This window comes from Hydra vulgaris, chromosome 02, assembly GCF_038396675.1.
Source record: "Hydra vulgaris chromosome 02, alternate assembly HydraT2T_AEP".
Taxonomy (NCBI): domain Eukaryota; kingdom Metazoa; phylum Cnidaria; class Hydrozoa; order Anthoathecata; family Hydridae; genus Hydra; species Hydra vulgaris.
Window position 1 is genome coordinate 63,659,637 of NC_088921.1, and position 24,358 is coordinate 63,683,994.

The 24,358-nt window shown below is 27.9% G+C and overlaps 1 protein-coding gene across 2 annotated transcripts in view; it reads left to right on the forward strand.

Moving 5' to 3' along the window:
• Nucleotides 1-7,796, forward strand: part of LOC136077102 (uncharacterized) — a 66,369-nt gene extending 58,573 nt beyond the window's left edge. For both annotated transcript variants that reach the window (XM_065791672.1, XM_065791673.1), the window contains exon 9: nt 7,432-7,796. In XM_065791672.1, coding sequence (XP_065647744.1) covers nt 7,432-7,610 — 179 coding nt within the window. In that variant the 3' untranslated portion in view covers nt 7,611-7,796. The remainder of the gene's footprint in view (nt 1-7,431) is intronic.
• Nucleotides 7,797-24,358: the final 16,562 nt, after the last annotated feature.

Consider the following 24,358-nt stretch of genomic DNA (forward strand, 5'->3'; position numbering starts at 1 on the left):
AACCTAACCGCGTGCACTTCAACAATGCAACTTTAGTTTAGGCCTCTAAAAATTAAATTATGTTGATGGTTTTCTTAATTCTGTCATTGTTTAATTATAACTATTTTTTCTTTAAGTCAACACTACTCCTATAGAACTGCGCCCAATAAAGATATATAAAAAAGTGAAAGAGAAGCAACATTACAACGATGTGACAATGGTTGAATGATGGTTGCGAAAGCAGTTTCAAATATGTTTTTCCTGCTTATCTAAAAAAAAAAGTATCACTCGAAGATCCATTTAAGATATGGAGATATTATTCCATTCAAGGACGGATTTGAGATTTATAAAGATAAAGGAATAAAATCTGGTGTAGAAAAGTACCTATCATGATAAAGAGATGCAACCTTAGGAGATTCAAATTTTGCAATCAATTTGATATTTAGTTTCCAAAAAAGATCGAATGTAAGAGCTAATTGTAGAAGGGTAGAAGATTCATCAAATACATTATCGTTCATAAATATAATATAGGTTGTTGCGATAACGATTGGCTGTATAAATTGAGTTTTATGTAAGTTAAAGTTTACCAGCCACTGAGACCTCCATGCTGTGACAGAAGCAAGATCTTTTTTTGGCTAAAGGTCCCCTTCGAGCAATCAGTGAGTGTTGACTTTTTATTAAGATAAAAAAAATGGAAGTATCATCAGCAAACAATGGCATCTTATATCTGAGAATTTCTTGGAGATTGTTTAAATAAATTTAAAAAGTATAGAGCCGAGAAAAAAACCTTGAGCAGCTCCAAAAGTTACTGGAAAGGTAGTAGAGTGCTATCCACTGAGGACAACTTTTATACTATGATTGGTTAGGGAGGATTCAATAATCTTAATGATATTATCTGATACACCGTAAGAAGAGAGCTTACGGAGAAAACCAGCATGCCAAATTCACTCTTCAGAATTTTTGAAAATTGGGATAACAGATGCCGCTTTCCAGCAGGCTTGAAAACAAGACTCCGATATGCACTTGTTAAACATTTATGACAAGTTTAGATGACAGCTCTGGAGAATCCTTATGCAAGACTATAATAGGTATGTTATCCGGAACACAAACTGTATAAGAGTCTCAGCAGAAAATCTTTTATAAACTAAGGCTTTAGTGATACAAATGCCAAGCAATGAATCAACCTGTTTGTTGACTTTAACATGTAGAATATGGTTAGTGGAATCAAAAGATGAGATTGATAAAAAGATTTTACCAAGCAATTCAGCTTTGTCTCTAGGTTTGGTAACAAAACCTGAATCATGTAAAAAAGGAAGAACTACAGATTTGCCCTTGTTATAGACACTGTTAAAGATTATAAAGAAGTCTCTGAGCCTAAGTTTTGAAATGATACAATATTTTTAACCTTTGACTAGCGGGCTTAGCATTACACAAATCCAGTAGAAAAACAAAAGATTTCTATCCAAGGGCCATCACCAAGAAAATCAAGCAAAGAGTCTCAGTCAGCTTTAATTAAATTCAAAGAAGTACGATGATAGGAGAATTCTGATGATGAACATTGAATGAGGTAATAGTTTTAAAGATATCAAACCGTAATCAGAAGCACCTAAGGGTGAGTGTGGAGAAACTGAGCACTGATTAGGATCAGAAACAAGACATAAGTAGAGTAAAAAAGATAAACGATTCAGATGGTCTGTAAAGCGAGTTTAAAAGTTTACTATGTGCATTAGTGATTGAGAAAAGTAAAAGTTGTGGGCCTCAGCACCTGCAGAGTCACTGATTTTAGAACCAAGCCATTCAGTGTGATAAACATTTGAAGTCACCAACAACAACAATTTAGCCTGAGGGCCAAAGAGAATAAGCTCAGTCTATTTGATTAGAAATAGCATTGAAAAGAGTGCAGTCATGTTGCGCATTTGGTTCAAAATCTTTTAAACAGGGAAACTTTTAAATAGTTGTAACCCCCGAAACTTGCATATATCTCAATACTAAGTATTTCTAAAAAATTTTTTAGTTTGATATAAAATAATTTTGGTAAAATGTTATATTTAAATATAAAATTAAGATTTTTAATAATGTTTTTAATAATCAAAAGCATTTAATAACTTTAAAAAAAAAGTTTTTAATAATTAAAAACATTTAATAATTTTTAATAATTAAAAACACACTTTTTAAGACTCTTAACTTTCTGCCTAATTGGTTGTTATGGTCGGCGCGTGGGTGTTTTAAATCCCCAGCATGATTTTTATAAAACTATTTGTTTTTTTAAATGCAAAGCAATACAACTCTATAACTGTAGAAAAAATAATAATTCGAAAATCTAGCCTTTGCGTTAACGACATACTTGAAAACTTCTTACAACAAGCGTAGCACAGTGGGACAGAATGTGCCAAAATAACTAAAAATCATTGTCGGCATTCCATGGTGAAAATTTTTCATAAGGGTGAAGACATGTTCATTAAAGGAAATATCTAGCTAAAAAAACATTGTAATATTAATTTAAGCGTAATTTTATGCGGTTATTTACACGTTAATTTGACACGTGTTCCAAAACGCTATTCTGCATTTTTTATTAATCAACTATCTTACGCTACTATTGTTTTAAGTTAACTTTATTGACTTTCATTTTAAAATATTTTATTTTAATTAAGAATGTTTTTTTTGCTCAGACTTTTAAAAACAATTTAACGTATGTGTGATCAAATACCCATGCACCATAAATATTTTGCTACTTTTTGCAATAAAAAAAGTTATAACAAAAGATTGGTCTTCGGTTAATGGTCAGTTGATGAGAAATACTGAACATGTAAAAAAGATGTTTTTTACACAAAGAATACCTACAAAATCTTTCATTACTGTTAGAATATGTAAGTTCTGTAAACATAAATTTAAAAAAGTTATTTTATGACAAATACATGCATTGAAAAGTAATATTTTTAATGTTTACACTGATAAAAGTTGTCTTGTCCATTAAAAATATTTCGTATTTTTCACCAAAATTTAATTTTTTTAATATTTTTTTTATATTATATAATTACATGTTTATTACATTATTTATGCATTTTATATATAAGTATATCTATTCTAATAAAAAAACTACAAAAAAATTTTGGCACAAAAAACTAGATTGTCCCACTGTGTGCAGGAAGAAGATAAGCATAAGGGTGATTCTAAAAACAACTTTTTTTGAAATTGTCTGCTGTCGGCCCCTAAATGTGTTCTATGTAATAAATTAAAGCTAAATTTAAAAAACTTTTAAATAAAAATTTTAGGGGTTGCTTAAGACCTTTAAACATCAGACGGGTCCCTAATATTTTGAAAAAAAAGTGCTTGAAAAGCATATCATGTTGGGTCTCAAAGGAAGTGAAATTTGATAAAAATTCTAAAAATAATAATGGTTTATATAAAGGTTACTATTTTAAATTTTATGGGTTAAAAATTACCATTTTTTAACTACAAATAAAAAGTACATATTTTCATAGCTTTTTTAAACAAAATTTTTTAATTTGTGTTTCCATAAATTTTTTTTACCACTTTTGAAACATTATATGCTTTTGAAGAACTTTTTTTTTAAAATATTAGGGACTCATCTGATGTTTAAGGGTCTTGAGCGACTCCTAAAATTTTTTTTTAAAAAAGAAGATGGAACTAAAATAAAGTATTATTCGCTACTAAAAAATGAATACAATGAATCGTCACTAGTCCAAGGATCAGTAAAAGGCGGGATATTTGTAGGATCCAAGAAAGTTTTAAATACAAAAATTCTTTCTGCCTTTCTTTTTAGATTTTAGTTAGGGATGTAACTTATCTAAAGTGCCACTTGTTGATAAGCCATAGTCTGTTAGCCATTTTATACAATCTTTTTTTTTTTAAGTAAAGTATCATCCATTGTATTTTATTTTCAAAAAACAGATGTTTAATGTTATAATTACGGATTCATTTATCTCCCAAGAAGATTTCACCGAAATCTCATATGCCGAAACCACCCCTTATGAAAGTCCCTAATAAGCAAACTTCTTTTTTGCGTACTTATTAGAAACCTCTTTCCGTTTATTTCTAACAAAATGGTTTAAATTTAACATCTTCTTACTTTAGAATGTAAATTTTGTCTCTTTAATGCTAGATGCGCAGACTTACTTAACGGATGATGTAAACACGCTAATAACGTAATTATCTCTTACACGAATAATAACTTTGTGACATTTTTCACGGTGTTTTTCAAATTTTTATTAAAGGTAATCAAGATTTTACATTAAGAGGAGATTTTACTAAAATAACGAAATGCAAAATAGAAGTGTATATATACTTATACTCGTTTATATACTCAATGCTGGATTAAGGATCTTGGGGTCGGGACCCGAAAAATATTTTGGGCCAAATTCCTGAAAAAATTTATTAAAAATGAATGCAAAAAACATAAGATTACTTTTTTGTTTACAAAGAGCATTTAAACTATCATTTAAGATAAAAGAACGAAGATCATTTTTAACAAATGCCATTTTTGAAAATGCTCTCTCTGCACTACGATTGGTTTTGGGAAGTGTAAGAAATCCGATATAGTATGTCAACATTGGGAAAAACTGATTCTAAATTATTCATACAAATTGATTGGAAACATTCAAATGCTGATATATTCTTCTCATTTGCCATGAGCTTGGAAAACTGGATAATTTCATCAGGGAAAATTAGACTTCATCAGTCTAGTGGAGTTTAGTTGTTTTAGATAGCAAAAATAAAAGTTAAATAGTGAATTGCGGCCGTGTGGCCGTGGCGCAGTGGTTAGAGGTGCGGCCGTGGCGCAGTGGCGCAGTGGTTAGAGCGCTTGCTTTATAAGCAGGAGATCCAGGTTCGAAACGAGCTCTGGACAAATTTTCGCGTCACGGTAAGGAAGGAGGCGTGAACTTCCTGGTTAAATGCACTTCCGCGGTGCTCTGTGGCAAGACCGTTAGGACTTCTTGGGGCACCTAAAATAAAAATTGAAAAAAAAAAAAAAAAAATTGCGAACATCACTAATACTATTAGTATTAAGTGATTATTTCTACAATGGTTTACACATTACTTAACAAAAAAAATTGTTTAACAGGCTAAAATTTAAATAATTAGTTAACTGACATCTTTTTTTTTTCTTTAGGTGTTTTCAGAAAAACCAATAAATTAAGCTTTAGCTATTAATAAACTACATAAACAGAATATATGGTTACATCAAACACAATAACTGCCCGGACAATAAACTATTGTCCGGGCAATTACTGTTATATTGCAAATTAGCAAAAAGATAATACTTAACTGTGCAAACAAACTTTGTAGTATGATCAAAAGATAAAATTATTGATACCTTAATTGTAACTAATTTAACTCTTTTTAAATCTATGAGCTAATGTTCAACATGATAAATTTCAAGTCATTAAAATTTACAAATTAAAACTATATTTTAACAGTAGACAAAGTAAACTAACGATACCAAGTCAGATACCGAAATAAATGATACTTTGTGAGATATCGAAGTAAAACTAAAAAAACTAAAAAAAAACAATAATAACAAGTAAACATGTTTGTAATACATAATCTTTGTAGTTAAAAAGGAAAGAAAACCCATCCGTCTTGACATAACAAAGACTAAACTAAACGATGAAAAAGTAAGAAAAAAAGAATATAATCAAAAATTGATTTTTTAAACAAAACTTAAGAAAATTTTTTATTACACCTTCTGTATAAAAATAATTAAAAAATCTTATTTAATAAATTTTGATTTGATAACTAGTACTTTGCTTTCAAACTTTATAGTTATTGATTTAAAATGAGATATCAGAAAAATATGTATAGAGTTAAGTATTTATAAAAACTCAAACTAAAATATTGCTTATCAAGTTTAAACTTTTTGAACAAAGAAAATTCTTGAAACAGAAACAAAACAAAAAAAGCATATACAAAGTTTATAAACCAGTTGTTTTAAGTAAATTAAGATTTATGAAATATAACATGTATTACTTCAAAAATCACCAGAAAGTAATTCTGGTGATATTAGTACATGTTATATTTTATAATATTGATAATACATTTTATATTTTATACATTGAAGTAAAACATGTTATATAAAATATAACATGTATTACTTCAAATATCACCAGAAAGTAATTCTGGCGATATTTGAAGTAATACATGTTATATATTATAAATCTTATTTTACTTTAAACAACTGGTTTATAAAATTTATACATGCTTTTTTTGTTTTGTACTTGTAATTAAGTCCATATTAAATATAATCAAAAATGTAACATTTTATGTTATTTGGGTGATCCTACAGTTAAAAAGCCTACAAGATTTAATTTTTTTTTGCTTGTTGCGGTCTTGTCAGTGACTTTTTAAAATTATTATCCCATGCCGAGCCCTCAGTTAATAAAGCGGCACTCCCTTGGGGCAGCATGCTATAGAAAAATCAATGTATGTACTGAAAACTGTAAATAATCCTTCATTTTCAAAAGTGTCTCTATGGACAAGATAATAGCGCAATGCTAGGGTACATAATGTTATATATAACTATCAAAATATAAAAAAACCACTTATATTTTAAATAAGGTCATTGGTAATTTTTTTAAATTTAAACAGAATGATAAGATTGAGAAAATACAATTTCAATACATCATCTACAAAACAATGTTTTATTACTAAACACGTTTAAAATATAAACTTGAGTAATTCTAAAAACAAATTTAAAAAAATATATAAAAGATACATGCTGTTTATAAATAAACGTTATTTTATAATTATATTACTTATGATAATGATAAAAGACAAATTTAGATAAACATCGGAGATTTGTAAAGAATTAAATAAGAAATACAGATTTAATTTCCTAACCGCGTGCGCATCAAAAATGCCTCCTGCAATTTTAGATTAGGGCGTCTCAGTTGGCGCATAAAAAATGAAATATAATACTGTTATAAGACTAATATAAGACTACAATACTGTTTTGATGCTTTATATAACTAAGTCGTTGTTCCGCATTCGGTTTATAATTTTTATGTGGGAGAGTAATAAAGTATCTATAAACTTACAACTTTACTTATTTCTTCGATATTACGTAATTTTAAAACTTCCTTTCTTTTAATATAAAACAATGTTAATAAAATGTTTTATTTAAATATAAAATCAGGATTTTTAATCACGTTCAAAATAAAAATATAATTTTTAAAACTTCCTTTCTGCTTATAAAGTTAGTTAAGGATGGCGCGTGGGAGCCTCAAATCTTCTGATTGCTTCTATAAAAACTTTTTTACTTCTTAAAATGCATTTAAATTCCATATAAATATATAACAGATAGGATTAACACACTACTCTTAATGTTTTACTTTTAATGATTCACTATAGTTACTATATTACAGTTTTGCCAGATAAATATTTTATTGTTTTATTACAGTTTTATCGATAAAATATTTTATTATTTTTTTATAGTTTTACCGATTCAAATATCAGAAGTACTTGGTTACGATCCTTTAACAAACCTGCTCTACGGCAAAACGTTTCGGGAACATATCGTTCAATTAAATATTTACAGTAACAAATCTGTTTTTATCATTACCCAAGATAAATGGCTCACTATTTCAAGTTCATTAAATTTTCAAAAAAAATGAAACAATCTAATAATCTTAAGATACAGATAGCCGCAATATCGGTTAAATTGAAATGACTATTTTAATTTTGTATAAGGAGCAGTAATCGCAATTTTAATTAAAATTTAACAATTTTTTTTTTTGCTTTTAAAATATCATACTTCCTTAAAATTGGTAAAAGCAACTTATAATAAAAAATAAAACAAATTTAAAACAAAGTTTTTATTAAAAAGGTTTAATAAAGAAAAACGAGTTTCTCTTTTTAAAACTATTTTGTTAACACAAATATTTAAAAAGCACTTTTATAACTGCTTTCCTGCTAGTTTTTGCATTGCAAACACTTCTGACCACTTGATTGATAAACAAGTATCAATTCCTTGACCTAACCCAACGTACCAGCCTGCGCATCTTGTTTTACTTTCGGAATTAAAACCCGTACAAACGCAGAAGCGCAGCCATTTTTACTGAAGTTTAGCACGTGTTTCATGAGTTTTTATAGACAAATATTAATATTGCGTACTTTTACTCCGGGTTTCACCATAATTTGGAAGCACTGTATAATATTATACTACGTTTCCGTATCAGTAAAAGCATTACTAAAAACTTGTTATTACAATTGTTGTTTTGGTAAAATAATAATAGTTGTTTTCACGGAATTAAAAACCTTTTTGTCATGAGTAGTTTTTTTATTTTTGGGAGTTTAAACACGCAACAGGAACCATGCGTAGTATTGAAAGCAGTTTTGCTGGCTGGCTAAATCATTTTTGATACTTGATAAATATTTTAATTCTCTGATTTATAGAGAGTAAATTAGGGAGGTAATAAAAGTTATTAAAAGTAAACTTATACTCAAAAAACTAAACATATGGTTCAAACTAAATAAGTTATCACTAAATATAGAAATAAAAAAGTACTCTTTATTTCATTCAAATCAGCTAAGAAACGCTCTTCCAAATATTCTACTTTCGCTAAAATAGAACATTATAAGAACTCATTTAACTAAATGAATTTTAATTAATGAAAATATGACTTAGTAAGCTCATATAAATGCATAAAACACTTCAATAACAAAAAACATAGGTCTTCCCTATAAGGCAATACCTATGTTAACGCAAATTAATTTAAAAGTTTTGTATTTCTATTTTATACGTAGCTACCTCATATATGCAAATATAACTTGCGCGAGTACGTATAAAACCAATTTGAAAGTGTTATATCAATGTCAGAAACATGCTTTTAGACCAACCTATCATAAGGGCAAATTTACTCACGCTGAACTCCTATTTAAAGAAATGAAGGTACGTAATTTATATCTAGTTAACATAAACCAAAGGATATTTCAATGCTAAAATTTAAATTTTCATCAATTACCATATCAATTTGTGTATAAAAATTTTTCATAAATGATAAATAAATATAGCACAAGAGAAACAGGAAACTTTATTACACTATTCAAAAATACAGAACTCTCCAAATTCTCTATTTCATATCATGATCCCTATTTATACAACAAACTAGTAACTAAAAATCAATTAATTTGTTATCCAGATAAATCTTTTTCAAGTCCTACCCGTACTTTTTTTTTAATTTTATTTAGGTGCCCCAAGAAGTCCTTACGATCTTATCACAGAGCACTGCGGATGAGCATTTAATTGGAAGTTCGCGCCTCCTTCCTAACTGATGTCACAAAACTTGCCCAGAGGTTTGTTTGAACCATGGATCCTTTGTTTCTGAGGCAAGTGCACTACCACTGCGCCACTTGTACTACTTCAATAATGAACTCCATTATTTATTTTGACTCACAAAACTTATTAAAATATTACACCATTAGTTTACAAAACTTGTAATTGTTAAAGGTTCGGCGAAATATCGAAAGTGATAATAATATTATTATATCACCAATTGTAAAAATGGTTTCTTTAAGCCTTTTTCAAAAGAATTGTATTTGTATTGTTGAATAAAATCTTGTTCCATAGAAATGGTCCACGAAAATCAATGCAAAACTTTATTCAATTTTTTTTTAAAAAAGGACTGTTAAATGAAATTATTATTGCGAAAAATGTATTTAAATTTTTCTGCGATACATATAAGTCATAAATCAATACGGGTCATGGTAAGTCTGTTCCACACTCGAATATAGCTTGAATTCTATTTAATTTTGCCTCCTTAGAACAATAAATTTTAGTAAACGGCAAAAAATTAATTGAATTAAAATTTTTGGCTTTTGTTTAATAATTACTTCACATTATTTTAAAACTATACTTACCCTGTATTATATGACAGTCTCTTACAAAAGTTTAGAATCAACTGGGCATTTTTCAGATAAATTCATAATTTATTGAAAATAACATACAGAAATGAGATATACAAAGCTAAGATTTAATTTTTGCTTTAAACATACAAATGTATGTGTATAAAATAAATTAAATTTTAGCTTTACGTATATCATTTGTGTATGCCATTTCCAATAAATTATGGATTTCAGGGGCGGATTTAGGATTTATTTCTCCTTTTGCGAAATTTTTTGTGTATATATCACCCCCTCCCCCTTCCTGCAACCAATCTCACAACCCCATTCCCTTTCATGTACAACTACTGTTAGGTGCCCAAGAAATGCTCCCTATCAATTTATCAATAGTGAATTTTTTATCATCAACACGAGTTCATATTTTTAAAAAATTCTCAACTTCACCTTATTTATTATGACCTCCCTCCCTGTTTACTTTGCACGCAAGAGTTTTATAACTGAGTCAAATTTTTTTTATTATGTTTGTTATAAATCCTTACTAAATTTAGGTCTTTATCTTTTCTATAAAAAATATCCATAAATTTAAATTGAATTGAAAGTATACCTATATCTTATTCTTAAAATCCACAGCGTACACTACTAAAAGTAGAAAAAACAATTTTGATATTTAAAATTAATTTTAAAATGATTCTTATAACTTGAATATTACTACTCTCTGAACACAAATAGTACCGTCAAATTTCTATTTATTGATTATAAAATTTATTTTCAAAGTTTTTTAAAAAAAATATTTTTCTATGAACCGAAACCTCCAAAACTATGGGGCACAGGTAATGTTACTCCATAAGGAAATATGCAAATATTTACAAACATTTTAGATAACTTAGATAAATAACAGATTTAGATAATGCAATGTTCAAAATGTTATTAAAAGAAAATTTTTACTTTTTTTTACCACTGCTAATTATGCTATTATATTTTAGATGTTGGAATAAAACGTCGCATTAATATACAATTCTATTGAGGTAAGAACCCGTAAAACACCAACTAACTAATACTTTTAAACAATAGCTAGCAATACTAAACTATAAAGGCAGTTAACAGATTTGATCTGAAATAAATTTAAATAATACAAACAAAGTTTTTACAAACAAATCTTACAAACAAATCTTTTTTTTAATAAATAAAGTTAACTCGCAGATAACACATTATGAATAACTGAACCAATAAAAAACATAACTCTTAGACAGTGTTTAAAACTTCTAAATTTTGGCACCAAGCATCAACTGTATAATTTAAATAAAATAAGGCTGATTAATAAAAAATATATAATTGACAGTTTCTGCTAGGCTTTAGGCAAAATCAATTAGTTGAATTTTTTGTGGAAAAAGTGTTGCTTATATTATAAAATAATTGACATCATGCAAAATCTATATCTTAAAATATTTACATGCTTACATATACAACCATCACAACATTGATATTAAAAAACTAAGCTAGCAATTTGTGCTTTACTAAGATAAGCATATGTTTTTATAATAATACTATAAGCACGTATTTTATATAGATATATTTATTTTACAATTTATTAACACATAAAAAGTATGTATTTATATGCAAAAAATATATGTACATATACAATTTATTCATTTACATATACAAACATAACAGCAGCATTATCAAAATACTATGCCAGCAGTTTGTAACTCACTAAGCCAAACATGTTTTTACAATGTAACAAAAAGAGAAAAAAAGTTATTGTTTACTTTTTGTAAACTCATAAATCTGCAGATAAAGCAACAAATTATCTTTACTGAAGATAATTTGTTGCTTTATTGCATGATAGAATAAAGTAAGTATTGCATTATAAATGGTTAATAGCTTTCTGAATGGGTGCAAGTTTATCCAATTTTGAGCTTTTATGGTTTGGTTCTGAACAGAAATTTTTCTTAAGGTGAATACAGGTTTTGTTTATACAGAAAACATAAAGAATTTACTTCATTAGACTACTTATTGCAAATTTCATTTAATAAAACTACATCCTTTTGCTCTAAAGCCATTCGTACATTATAATAAATGTCAGTCATCCTAAATAAATTAAAGAGCTATACAGTACACTTAAAGAACTTTATATTGCTAACTGCAAAAACCTTACGTAATTTATCGGCTTGTTTATTAATTATTTTCCAGTTGCACAACTAATTTCCAGACTATTTATATCTAGATCTAGATCAGGTTAGGCGGGTGTACCACTTAGCTCCATCATACTTTAGACATAATTTAACATTTGTATTTTAATCACTTTAACGTGAGTTAAAGTGATTAAAATACATACCTCGTACCGAGATTAGATTAGGCAAAACTTATTTTGCCTAATGCATAAAAAAGCAATTATGCCTAATAATAGTTTGTAACACTCCCGCGCTTATTGTAGTTAAGTTACACGTCAGTAACACTGTAACTGTGAATAATAAAAAATGCCCGATGGAATCGAATAAAATGTAAAGTGAATTACATTTTAAAAGTAATATAGTGTTTCTCCTTACGCAGCCCCCTAATGTGACGAACCTTAGATCCGCCCCTGGATTTACCTAAAAAATAATAAACTAATTCTAAACTTTTGCAAGGGACTTTAATATTGAATTTCATGCTGCCGTTACTCATTCGTTTGTGCTTGTCATGAAAATCATGTTAGCCATTACACCCGTGTTAATAGACCGGTGTAAATAAAAATGAGCTTTTACTCCGAGTTTTTGAAGTAATTGCTCAAATTACGTGAATAAAAATTTGAGCAGTTGCTTTTTTTTGCGAAAAAGATTTTACACTGAGCCGTTGCTCATACATAAAAAAAAGAAGTGATCAAAAAAGCCCATACAACGGCGAGCAGTTGCATCAAATTTTACGTGCACTTAGGCCGGGTAAATAAAAAAAAGCAAAAGTTTTGGAGTAAATTGCCTAACTTTACGTGAATAAATTTTGAGTGGTTTTGCTATTATTATTGTTATTATATATATATATATATATATATATATATATATATATATATATATAGAGAGAGAGAGAGAGAGAGAGAGAGAGAGAGAGAGAGAGAGAGAGAGTGAGAGAGAGTGAGAGAGAGTGAGAGAATAGATTAGGGTAATATGAGCACCTTAAGTAAAAAATAGAATATTTTCAAAAATTATTATGCTGGACCTAAAATTTTTGCGAGTATTTATGATCCACCTAGATATTTGGGCACCCAAATTTTTTTTAAAAACACAGAGGTTTTAAAAAAATAGCAAAATTGCTCATATTACCCAGACCATTTGGTAATATGAGCACATTATATAGCTTAAAAAAATAACATTAAGTAAAAAAATGCCAACCTGACTATTAGAACTAATTTTTGAAATATGATGATTCGTTATTATCAAAATTATCAAGATAAAATTTTGAGCCACTTTTTTTTGAAACAATACTACTATGTTTTCGGCAAAAAAAAAAAAAAAATTAGTTCACTATTATTTCAATTTTCTTAACTCAAACCTTTGAACGATAAAAGTTCAATTTTTTTTTTGAGTATAAATTACAGAAAAATATTTAGTATTGTCAAAATATTAAAATTTTTCACTATGTTTTGTTTTTATTCAAAAAGCAATTAAAATCACTGCGGTTTTAGGACTTCAAACTAGATAACTTCAATGAAAAACACTGGGTAATTTAAGCATGCTCCTGTAACACAAAAATGGCCTCTTTTAATGAATTCAAAACTAAATGTTTCTATGCATTGATTTCAATCAAAAATGGAACAGATTTCTGGCTAACATATTTTTATTTATGAAAAAATTAATTTTATTACTTTAGCACCAATATTTCGCGCCACAGAATTATTATCGCGTGATGATATTATTTTAACAATTCAAAAATTTTACCAGCGTTTTAAATAGTTAAAAGCCGCAAATTACTGTATATAAATTTACGCTGATTATAATGGTTCCTATTTTCAACGTCGATTCAAAAAATACAAAGCAATATATATATATATATATATATATATATATATATATATATATATATATATATATATATATATATATATATATATATATATATATATATGTATATGCTTGTACGCAAAACAAACAAGGGAGGTGGAGGTGTTCTTATTTATGTAATCTATAATTTGCAGTTTATTATCAGGCCTGACATGAGTATTTCTGATGGCGATGACGATAGAGATTTTGACTCTTGAAATTATTACCAAAAAAAATTAAAATATGATTTTAAGCAGCTGCTATCGCCCACTATCAGGCGCAATTGAAGGTTTTAATAATAATAGTTTTTTGATCAATGATATCATAAAAAAAGGTTTCCACGAAAAATAATTAAATTACTTAGTTGGTGATCTAAACTAAAATTTTTAGGACTATTACATAAATAACAACACTAAAAATTTTTATAACTGTTTGTTCGAAAATGAAGCAGTCGTTTTAATAAATAAACCTACAAGGGTAACAATAAAATCAGCTTCACTAATAGACAATATTATTACAACCGTTACCTTAAATAAATTGCTCAAAAAAAGGATTATTAAAAGCGATTCATCTGATCATTTCTCCATTTTTTCAACTACTAATAGAACTACTGAATTATTACCACTATAAAAACGAGTAGTTATAAAACGACTTATTTAAAGAGCAATTATCTTTGTTACGTTGGAGTCTTATTAATACTTCTGAACCAAACAAAATTAACAACTCATTTTTTAAAATAATTTATGAATTTTTCAATAAAATTTTGAATATTTTATGAAATTTCCTATGTAAATATTCCAGAAAGACGAGATTTGTAGAACGAATAAAAATATAAAATCATCATGGGTTACAAAAGGTTTAAGAAAATCCTCGAAAATAAAGCAAAAACTGTCAAATACCTAAAATTGAAAACAATTAAAAATAAAACACTCTATAAAACTTATGCAAAATAATTTGATAAACAAAGAAAAAACCTTAAAAAAAGTACTATACAAATTTATTTATAAAATACAAAAATGATTCAAAAAAAACATGGAAATGTATAAATAAAATCTCAAGTAATCATAAAATAAAAATGTGCTCTCTGACCAAAGATATTGAAATAAATGGCGAACTCTTAAATGATCCTATTAGAATGGCAAGCGGATTAAGGGCGTCTGGGGCCTCTAGGCACTTTATGTTTAGAGGCCCCCCTTATATGCATTACATGCAATTATTTTTGTTTTACCCACTATCACTACTCATTTAAAAATTTTAAAAATGAAAAATGAAAATTGGTTTATATTGTACTTTATTTTCAAACAGAGGTACAGAGTAGGCTTACAATTACACACAGAAAAACAAATTATTCATAAACTCTATATAAGTATTTGGTTTTTTTATATTTCTACTATTTTTGCTTTTGCCGCGGCAAATTTAGAATTCAATTCTGTATAATTTAATTCTTTTACAAAACCATATTCTATGCATATAATGCTTAATGCATTTAATCGATCTTGGCACATAACACAACGTTTTTGATTTTTAATAAGGGCTAACTTCGAAAATGATCTTTCACCTTTGTAGACACCACACGCTATTGTTAAATATATCCTAAAAGCAATTCCTACGTTTGGATAACATTTTTTAGATAGAATATCTTTAAAAATTTCAAAAATGTTTACTTCTGCATTTGGTTTGTTCTGACCAATCTGAATGTTTACGTGGTCATAGAAGTGAATCAGTTCATTTTCGAACTCAATTTCTAGATCATTAGAATATTTTTGTTGAAGATGTCTTGCTCGATTTCTTTTATCTAGTAAATTTTTATTGCTGAAATCGAACAAAACTGAAAAATTTAGTTGAACATTTTGATAACATGATGAACGTTTTTCCATTTCAACAATTAAACAGTCAACAATTTCTAAATACACCTGAGTGTTAAGTTTTTGCTGTGGAGTTAGTGAACATTCTGTATTTCTTTCCCCCGGAAGTAGCTTTCGCTTAATAAGTCGCCGTTGTTCTCTTTTAATTCTCTTGTAAATGATTTCAAATTCAGCAAGATTTAATTGTTCTTTAATTTTTGCTAATATTTGGCGAGCTTCACTTTCATAATACGTAAAATTTTCTCGAATTGTTTTCAAGTATTCTGTCAAACTTTTCATATGATCAACAGCTGCATTTAAAGTGAGTCTTTCTTTTTGAAATATTACATTCACCCTATTTATTCGTTCCAATATATCATTCCAAAATAAGCTCAAAATGCATGTTTCAAGTTCCAGTAATTTGCACGTAATATTTTTTGACTCATAAATAGTATCAATGTTTTGTTGACTCATTAATAGTATCAATGTCACTGTCTTCTGCAATATTCGGTAAGCTTTTCAGAATATTTATATAGTGTTGTTTTAAGGCTTTTATAGCACCATGCCTAGTCAACCAGCGTGTTTCAGAAAGCGATTTAAGAACTAACGGACGGAAGCTAACAAGTTCTTGATCATTTTTGGAATTAGTTATTTCTTTGTTCATTAGATTCCACCAATAGGTAGAGTTAGCAAAAAAGCTGTACAATTTTTCTACTATTCTAAAAAAGAACACGGCTTCGGAACATATGTTTGCTGCGGTGTGTCCTACAAGATTTAAGGAATGTGCACTGCATGGAACATATTCGGCAAGACTGTTAATTTGTTTAACTTTCATTTGAAGTCCGTTATACTTGCCGGACATGTTAGCAGCGTTACCGCAACTTTGAGAACGATAGTCATTTATGTCAAGTTTGCATTCAGATAAATAATCTAACACAGTTTCAGCTAAGCTACTACCTATGTGACTTTTAATTTGTATAAATTTTAGTAAACGTTCAAATATTTCAAAAGTGGCTGGATTAACATGGCGTATTATAAAGGTAAGTTGATCTACATGTTGTATGTCGGGAGTAGAATCTACTATTATACCAAAATATTTCGAACTTTTGACCTCTTTTAAAATCATTTCGGTAATATATTTGCCAACCAATTGAATAAATTCATCACAAATTGTTGATGACAAGTACAATACATTTCCGCGACCACAATTTCTAAATTTTTCTAAATGACTTGCAAGGAAAGCATCATACTTTGCCAACAACTCCAACGTAACTAAATAATTGCCATTATTAACAGAACCGATAATTTCATTTTGTCCTCTCAGAGCTAGACCTCGTTCGCACAAAAATAAAATAACATCTATAATTCTTTGCAAAACTTTTTTCCAATAGTCATATTGAGATTCATATAATATACAAAAATTTAAACCTTGCCTTTTTGATTGAGTACACCAACTCTGAAAGGAACGAGAATGTAAATGACTATTTTCATGTGATAACAATCGCGATGCCGCATTTTTCCAATCTTTAAATCCCGTTATTAAAATTTCAGTTGATGTCGGAGAAAATAATTTGAAAACGCCACAGTAAAGCATTTTGGTCTTTGGAGAAAAAATTAACCAAGTGCAATCTATTTCCTCGCCATTTATTATTTTACGTTTAACATTGATTTTGAAAGAAAACGCTGTTTATTTCTGATTACCTGCACAGTAGAATTTATAAATTCTGCTTTGTCATATTCCACATTTTGTTAGATATATTCTTTTTCGACGAAATAAGATATTATTTTCTCATAGGATTTCCAGTCGGCAGGATCATCACTAAAAGTGTCGTAGGTAAAATTACAATTAGAGTCAATAGGAATAGGAATAGACTGTTCCTCCAATGCATTAAAATTCCCTTCGTTCATGAGCATTATATTGCATTTGTTGCCTCCTGCATACCAGTATAATTACCACCACAATTTAATTCGGGTAAACGTTGAAGATGTTGAAGTTGATATCAATGGTTTGTCAATAAATCCTAGCAATGACATTTGTCCTATTGCAACTTCCTTCATCTTCTTTTCATGTAATTTTCTTTTTTCAGCTCTGCTTAAATATTGCCTTTCATGGTGCTAAAATCCAATTAAGTAAATTATTAAATTTTGATTTCATTTAAATTAAACGCTTTTCCGTACCTGTTTTTCTTTTTAATAATAAAATTTAAATTATAACTTATTGGTTAAGTAAACAAAGTAATCAAACGAAAATTACGCGCGTTTTCGTAAGTTACGACGATTTTTCTCAACTACTATTGGCTGTTTGAAACGTTTGATTTTCTTTTTTCTTAATAAGAATGCATTATTACTACTGCTCAAAGAGTGAGAAATTCCATCCGTTTCGCTAAATGATTTGAAAATGAAAGTTTTATATTAAAGTGTTCTAACTATTAAAATTTTTAGTAGTATTTATTTTTGAAATTAAACTTTACACTCGTTTGTTTCAAAATAAAATTTTAAGTAAATATTCATTTCTTGAGTGAATAAATATAAAATCAGAAAATATTTTTTAAATAAAAATTTAATAGTTACAAAAATTTTTTTTTAAATGTTTCTTAATTTTGAGGCCCCTTCTACACCGGGGCCCCTAAGCACGTGCCTAGAGTGTAATCCGCCACTGCTATTGTCACTAATTTAGTAAGTGACACTCCCTCTTCATTAAACTCTTCCCTGAATATTTTTGAAACAACAATCGAAGAATATGAATCCGCCTACAAAATGATTAAGCTTAATTAAGCGGTTGGACCAGACGATATTAATGGAAATATTGTTATTGATTCTTATGACATTATTAAAAATACTCTTTTCAAAATTTTTAGTTACTCAATTAAACGTGCAATATTTTCAGATGCTCTCAAAATAGCTAGAGTTACTCCAATCTTCAAAGGAGGTGAACTAACTAAACTCAGTACCTTTCGCCCAATTTCAGTTCTGTTTTTTCAAAAATTTTGGAAAGAATTTTGTTTAATAAAACTTTTAACTAACTAACTATGAATAAAAAATTATAGAACAATCAATATGGATTCAAAAAAAAAATAGTTCTGCTGAACATGCAGTACTTCACCTTACTAGAAGTATTGCAAGTTCATTTGAAAAATCACAAAATACTCTAGACATCTTTATAGATTTATCAAAAGCTTTTGATACTATTGATCACGAAATTCTTTTTTAAAAACTACAAGTCTACGGAATCGCAGGGATATGTATTATTATTTAAAAAAAACTATTTAAAAAGTTGTGTACAATTTGCTAAAATAGATTCATACTCATCATCAAATTTATTTAATGTGTCATGCAGAGTTGCACAAGGATCCATACAAGAACCGTTGCTTTTTTTAATTTATGTTAATGATTTCTATGAAGCATCATACTTAACAACAATTATGTTTGCCGATGACACAAATCTTTTTCTAACTGACAATAAATTACCAACATTATTTAATAAAATGAATTGTAAACTAAATAAAATTTCTAACTGGTTTTAGTCAAACAAACTATCAACAAATATTAAAAAAAAACTAAAGTGATCCTCTTTTACCCAACTTCAAAAATAAATGTGCTTTCGAATATATCTTCCTTTTTTATTAATCATACTAAAATAAATGTGGTTTCGAATATATCTTCCTTGTTTATTGATCATACTAAAATAAAGAGAGCTAAAGTTACCAATTTCTTGGGTGTTTACATTGATGAAAAACTTACACTGAAAAATCATGTTAACAATCTAAACAATAAAGTTGCTAGAAGTTTAGGAATGCTGTACAAATCAAAAACTTTTTTAAGTAAATATACTTTAATTCAATTATATTACTCATTCATTCATTGCTATATTAGTTATGCTAATACTGCTTTATCGTCAACAGAGGCATATTGCACGTCTTATAAATTTAAAAGACCATTTTACTCATACCAGGCCTCTCTAACTTAAAATAAATATTCTTAATGTATATCAACTTAATGTCTATAATATTCTTTGCTTTATGTATAAATGTAAAACTAACACTTCCCCATATCCTTTATATAATTCATATTCACATAAAAAAACAAACAAATGCTATTTTCGAAATGAAAACTTTATCCAACAAATTTTTTTGCATAGAAACTTTGGTAGATCTTGTATCTCTTATCGAGGAGCTTTTTTATGGAACAAAATAATTTTGAAATATTTTGATTTTACTCAAAAGTGGAATTACAACACATTCAAAAGAAAACTTAAACAGAAAATTTATCTATTGATAACATTTTTAATTTTTATTAAGTAAAATTTTTAAAATTCAATTCTTAGTATTTACATATATATCTTTTACGATAAATTGAAGATGGCAATAAAGTTTAAAAAATTTGCTGTGACTGAATTTTTTTTTAAATAAAAATAAAAACGTCCCATAGACGTAATCTGTTTTTCATGGCTGATCAATGTAAGTTTGGTGTATTGGCCAATCACTTGTAAGCATCTTGCCTTTTAGCTGCTATACATAAAGCATACACTTACTCCTAATAGTAACTGGAAGCAGCTAAAAATTAGAATTCTTTATTACTCTGGTAATTGTCTTATTTACGATATTGTTTTTTCCCCTTTTAATTTTAAGTGACATAAATGCAAGATGCTAATGATCTAAACGACTATATTTGACTCAAATATGGTAACTTTCATTTTCTACTATGATTTCATCTTTACTTATTTTTTTATTTTGACAGTTATGAAACTGCTTTAGTTTCATAACTGATGGAAACGTTATGGATGGAAACGTAATAGTTTACATTAAGAGTTGAAACGGCTGTTAATAGTGATAAAGAAAAATTTTCTATGCCTCCAGCTTAAAAGGTTGCTGGCTGCAATAGAAGTGACACTGAGGAGACTATTTATCAGTTTCTCAAAAGTTGAAGAAATCTTTAATGTTTTAGATTTAAGTGATAAATATATTCTATTAAAAATACATATAGGGGCTATATGAAAAGATTGTGATGACGTATTTTTATCTTCTTTGAGCCCCTGTCTGTTTAATACTTTATTTTATAAAGATCATTGCAATAAGAAAAGTTTATATTTTATTCAAAAACGGTACTTGTTGACAAGATTTTACCGTGTTCTTTGTTTTACGGACATATTTTTTTTTTCTTGTGTATATGTATGTTGATTATTTTTGTTAAACAGCAAAAAAATGAAATTAAAAAAATTGAGATTGTTTGTTTTTATTTTTTCGTTTAAAAATGGATGATGTAAATCAGACAGATAATAAAATAACTAAAATAAAAATAATGATAACAAATACGAATATAAAACATATACGTGCATATATGTTTATATAAAATAAATATGTGCATATATGTGTATTACATAAATATATATATATATATATATATATATATATATATATATATATATATATATATATATATATATATATATATATATATATATATATATATATATATATATATATATATATATATATATATATAGAACCCTTAGATGTTGTCCGAAAGTTTTTTCGATATTTTGTTGACAAAAAGTAAAAATTAAAATGCAAGACCGGAATTTTTTTTTTTTAATAATGATAGACTGCCTGCCCCAACCAAACCCTCAGTCGATGTAGCAGCACTCCCTTGCGGGTCAGGCTATTTGTCAGTCGATGTAGCAGCACTCCCTTGCGAGTCAGGCTATTTGTCAGTCGATGTAGCAGCACTCCCTTGCGAGTCAGGCTATTTGTCAGTCGATGTAGCAGCACTCCCTTGCGAGTCAGGCTATAAGATAGTCGATGTAGCAACACTCCGCGCATGATTTACAGTAAAAAAAATAAAAATAAAAACATTTTATTAAAAAAAATAAAAATAAAAACATTTTATTAAAAAAAATAAAAATAAAAACATTGTTTATATTGTTAAAAACATTCAAAATGTTATAAAAACATTCAGAATGTTTTTAAAAACATTCTGGTCAATTAAATTTGCGTTTTTGTGGTTTTTTTAAAAAACGATTAATTTGTAATTAAATTAATGGTTTTTACTTTCGTCCAACACGGAAATGTTGGACGAAAGTCAAAAGTAATTAAAAGTGACGTATGTGTTGGCGTAAGAATCACTTTTTTCCTTCCGCTCTTCCTAAAGCCAACAAACTATAGAACTATATATATATATATATATATATATATATATATATATATATATATATATATATATATATATATATATATATATATATATATATTATGGCTACGGCTGAAGAGCCATAGTCAATACATCCTGAAAACAACCAACTTGAGTCTATTACTTATAACCCCAAGATTACCAGATTTAATTGAACATAGGTATATAAAATAAGCCAATCAAACTTTTGTTCCTTCGTATGGACTTGTGTCAGTCTAATCGTTAATATGTGATTGTACATTTGATGTTCCCAATATGCATCTAGATGTTTTTTAAACGATGTGACAGATGTTGAACGTACTATTCTTAGATGGTAGGCTATTCCACAAATTTGTGACTCGCATACTAAAAAAGTTTTTCCGTACATCTGTCTTACAAAATATCTTTTTCAATTTATAAGAGTGACCGCAGGTGTTAATGGATCAAATACTGAATGATACTTAATGAGGACAAAAAGGGATTAAAACTATATTTATTAAGATTGTGAATGCATTTATAAGTTTCTACCATGTCATTACGTAAAAAGCGATAGCTCATACTAGTTAAATATGTATGAGTCCACTCAGGCCAAAAAACAGATTTACAAGACTTGAGTAGAACACTTTCAATTAATTGTTGATCTTTTTAAAGCCTAGGGTAGTAGACAGAGCTGCAAAAATCACGCTGAGGACAAACAAGAAAATAAAAACAAAGTACGAAATATCGAGGTATTGAGATTAACGAAATATCGAGGTATTGAGATTAACAAATGATCTTTTGATCATTCCAACAATTTTATTGGCGGAATTAATCTTTGTACATACAAAAGAAGAAAAGAATCAAATTATTGTCAATGAAGATGCCAAGGCCTTTGTCAACGAGAGAGTTTTTAAGATTAATTGAGGTATTGAGATTTGTATCGATGACTATATAAATGAATTTTGCGTTTGTTGGTCCGAAGGACATAACTTTACATTTTTTACATTAAAACTTAGTTTCAATAATTTTGCCCAGTTTGCTATAATGTCCATATCGTTTGCAGTTATCGCATGCTGAGCAATCAGAAAGCAAATTGTATAACTTAGTATCATCTGCAAATACCGATACAACAGCTGAAACCAAATTAGGAAAACCATTAATATATATATCATAAAAGTAAATACTGAGGGACCCCACTATTTACTCTTAACCATTCTGAGTATATACCACTAACACTAATACTCTGCTGCCGATCTCTAGATGACATTCCATTTAATTGTAGAGTTTGTTATCTATTCTATAAGCTTTAAATTTTAGAGTTAGAAGATAGTGAGGAAATTTGTCATAAGCTTTTAATATATTAAGATATATATGTTCAAACGTCAATAACTGATATCAAGTTTATTATAATTGATAGTAAGTTTAAAATGATATTAGGATTAATTTAAGTAATTTATAACAGTTTTCAGCATTACTTATTGCGTGAACTTATTGCGTGAATTTTACTTTATTCTTATTTATAAACTTTGGCATATATATAATTCTGACATATATAAAATTCGCCGAATGGTCACACACGAGCAGTGAACGCCTGAGGGAAGAAATGAATTACATTAGAATAAAGGAGAATTATTTTTCAAACAAAGCATATTTTGACAGTTGTCAAGACAAAAATAAAGATAGAGGAATATTTAAAATATAAATAAGACAGACAATGCACCTAAACAGTACTAACAATAATAATAAAAAATAAATTGTTATATAAATACTAATATGAACAAAGATGTACAAAAACTATTTCACCAAACAAAAAATAAATAAAACAAAAAATAAATAAAACAAAAAATAGATTAAAAAATAAAAAGTATGCATACAACAATGAAAGGCCTCAGAATGGAAAAAAAGCATTAATGCCAATGTTTAAACATAATTTTTGTAGTGATTAAGTAATAAACATCTCGTCAGAGTCGCGTCTATTATTACTGGCGTTTCGATGAGAATCAGCACTTATAACTAATTTATCCCGTCAGACAAACGTCATCGCCACTTATGCTTTACCCCGCGAATTTTACTTCATTCTTGCTACTACTCTTAATATAACGTGATTTAGCAGAAGTTAAGTTTGAAAAAAACTCAGGTAGCAAACAATTTTCGCCATTATTTTTTGCTATCTTGTTGGGAGAAATTTGTTGCGCACATGTCGTGATAGTGATGCTTATGTTATTATTGTGCCTAGGCAATTAGTCTTTATAAGCTGCAGATGGTCTGAAAAAATTTATGCTTTAAAACTTAATAAAATTTAAGTTTAACAAACCCTACCTGCTGCTTCAGAAGGTGCTGTTCTAGAGGCAATAAAAAAAATGTTTTCCTAGTTTGCATATACTTTAAAGTTTTACTTTAACTGTTAAGAGTCATTTTTATTATATTTATATATTTCTTTTATAAATATATAGGCCAGATTAAAAAAATTAAAAATGTATTTTGTTGAGGGACGTATTTGAACTCAAGGAAAACGACACC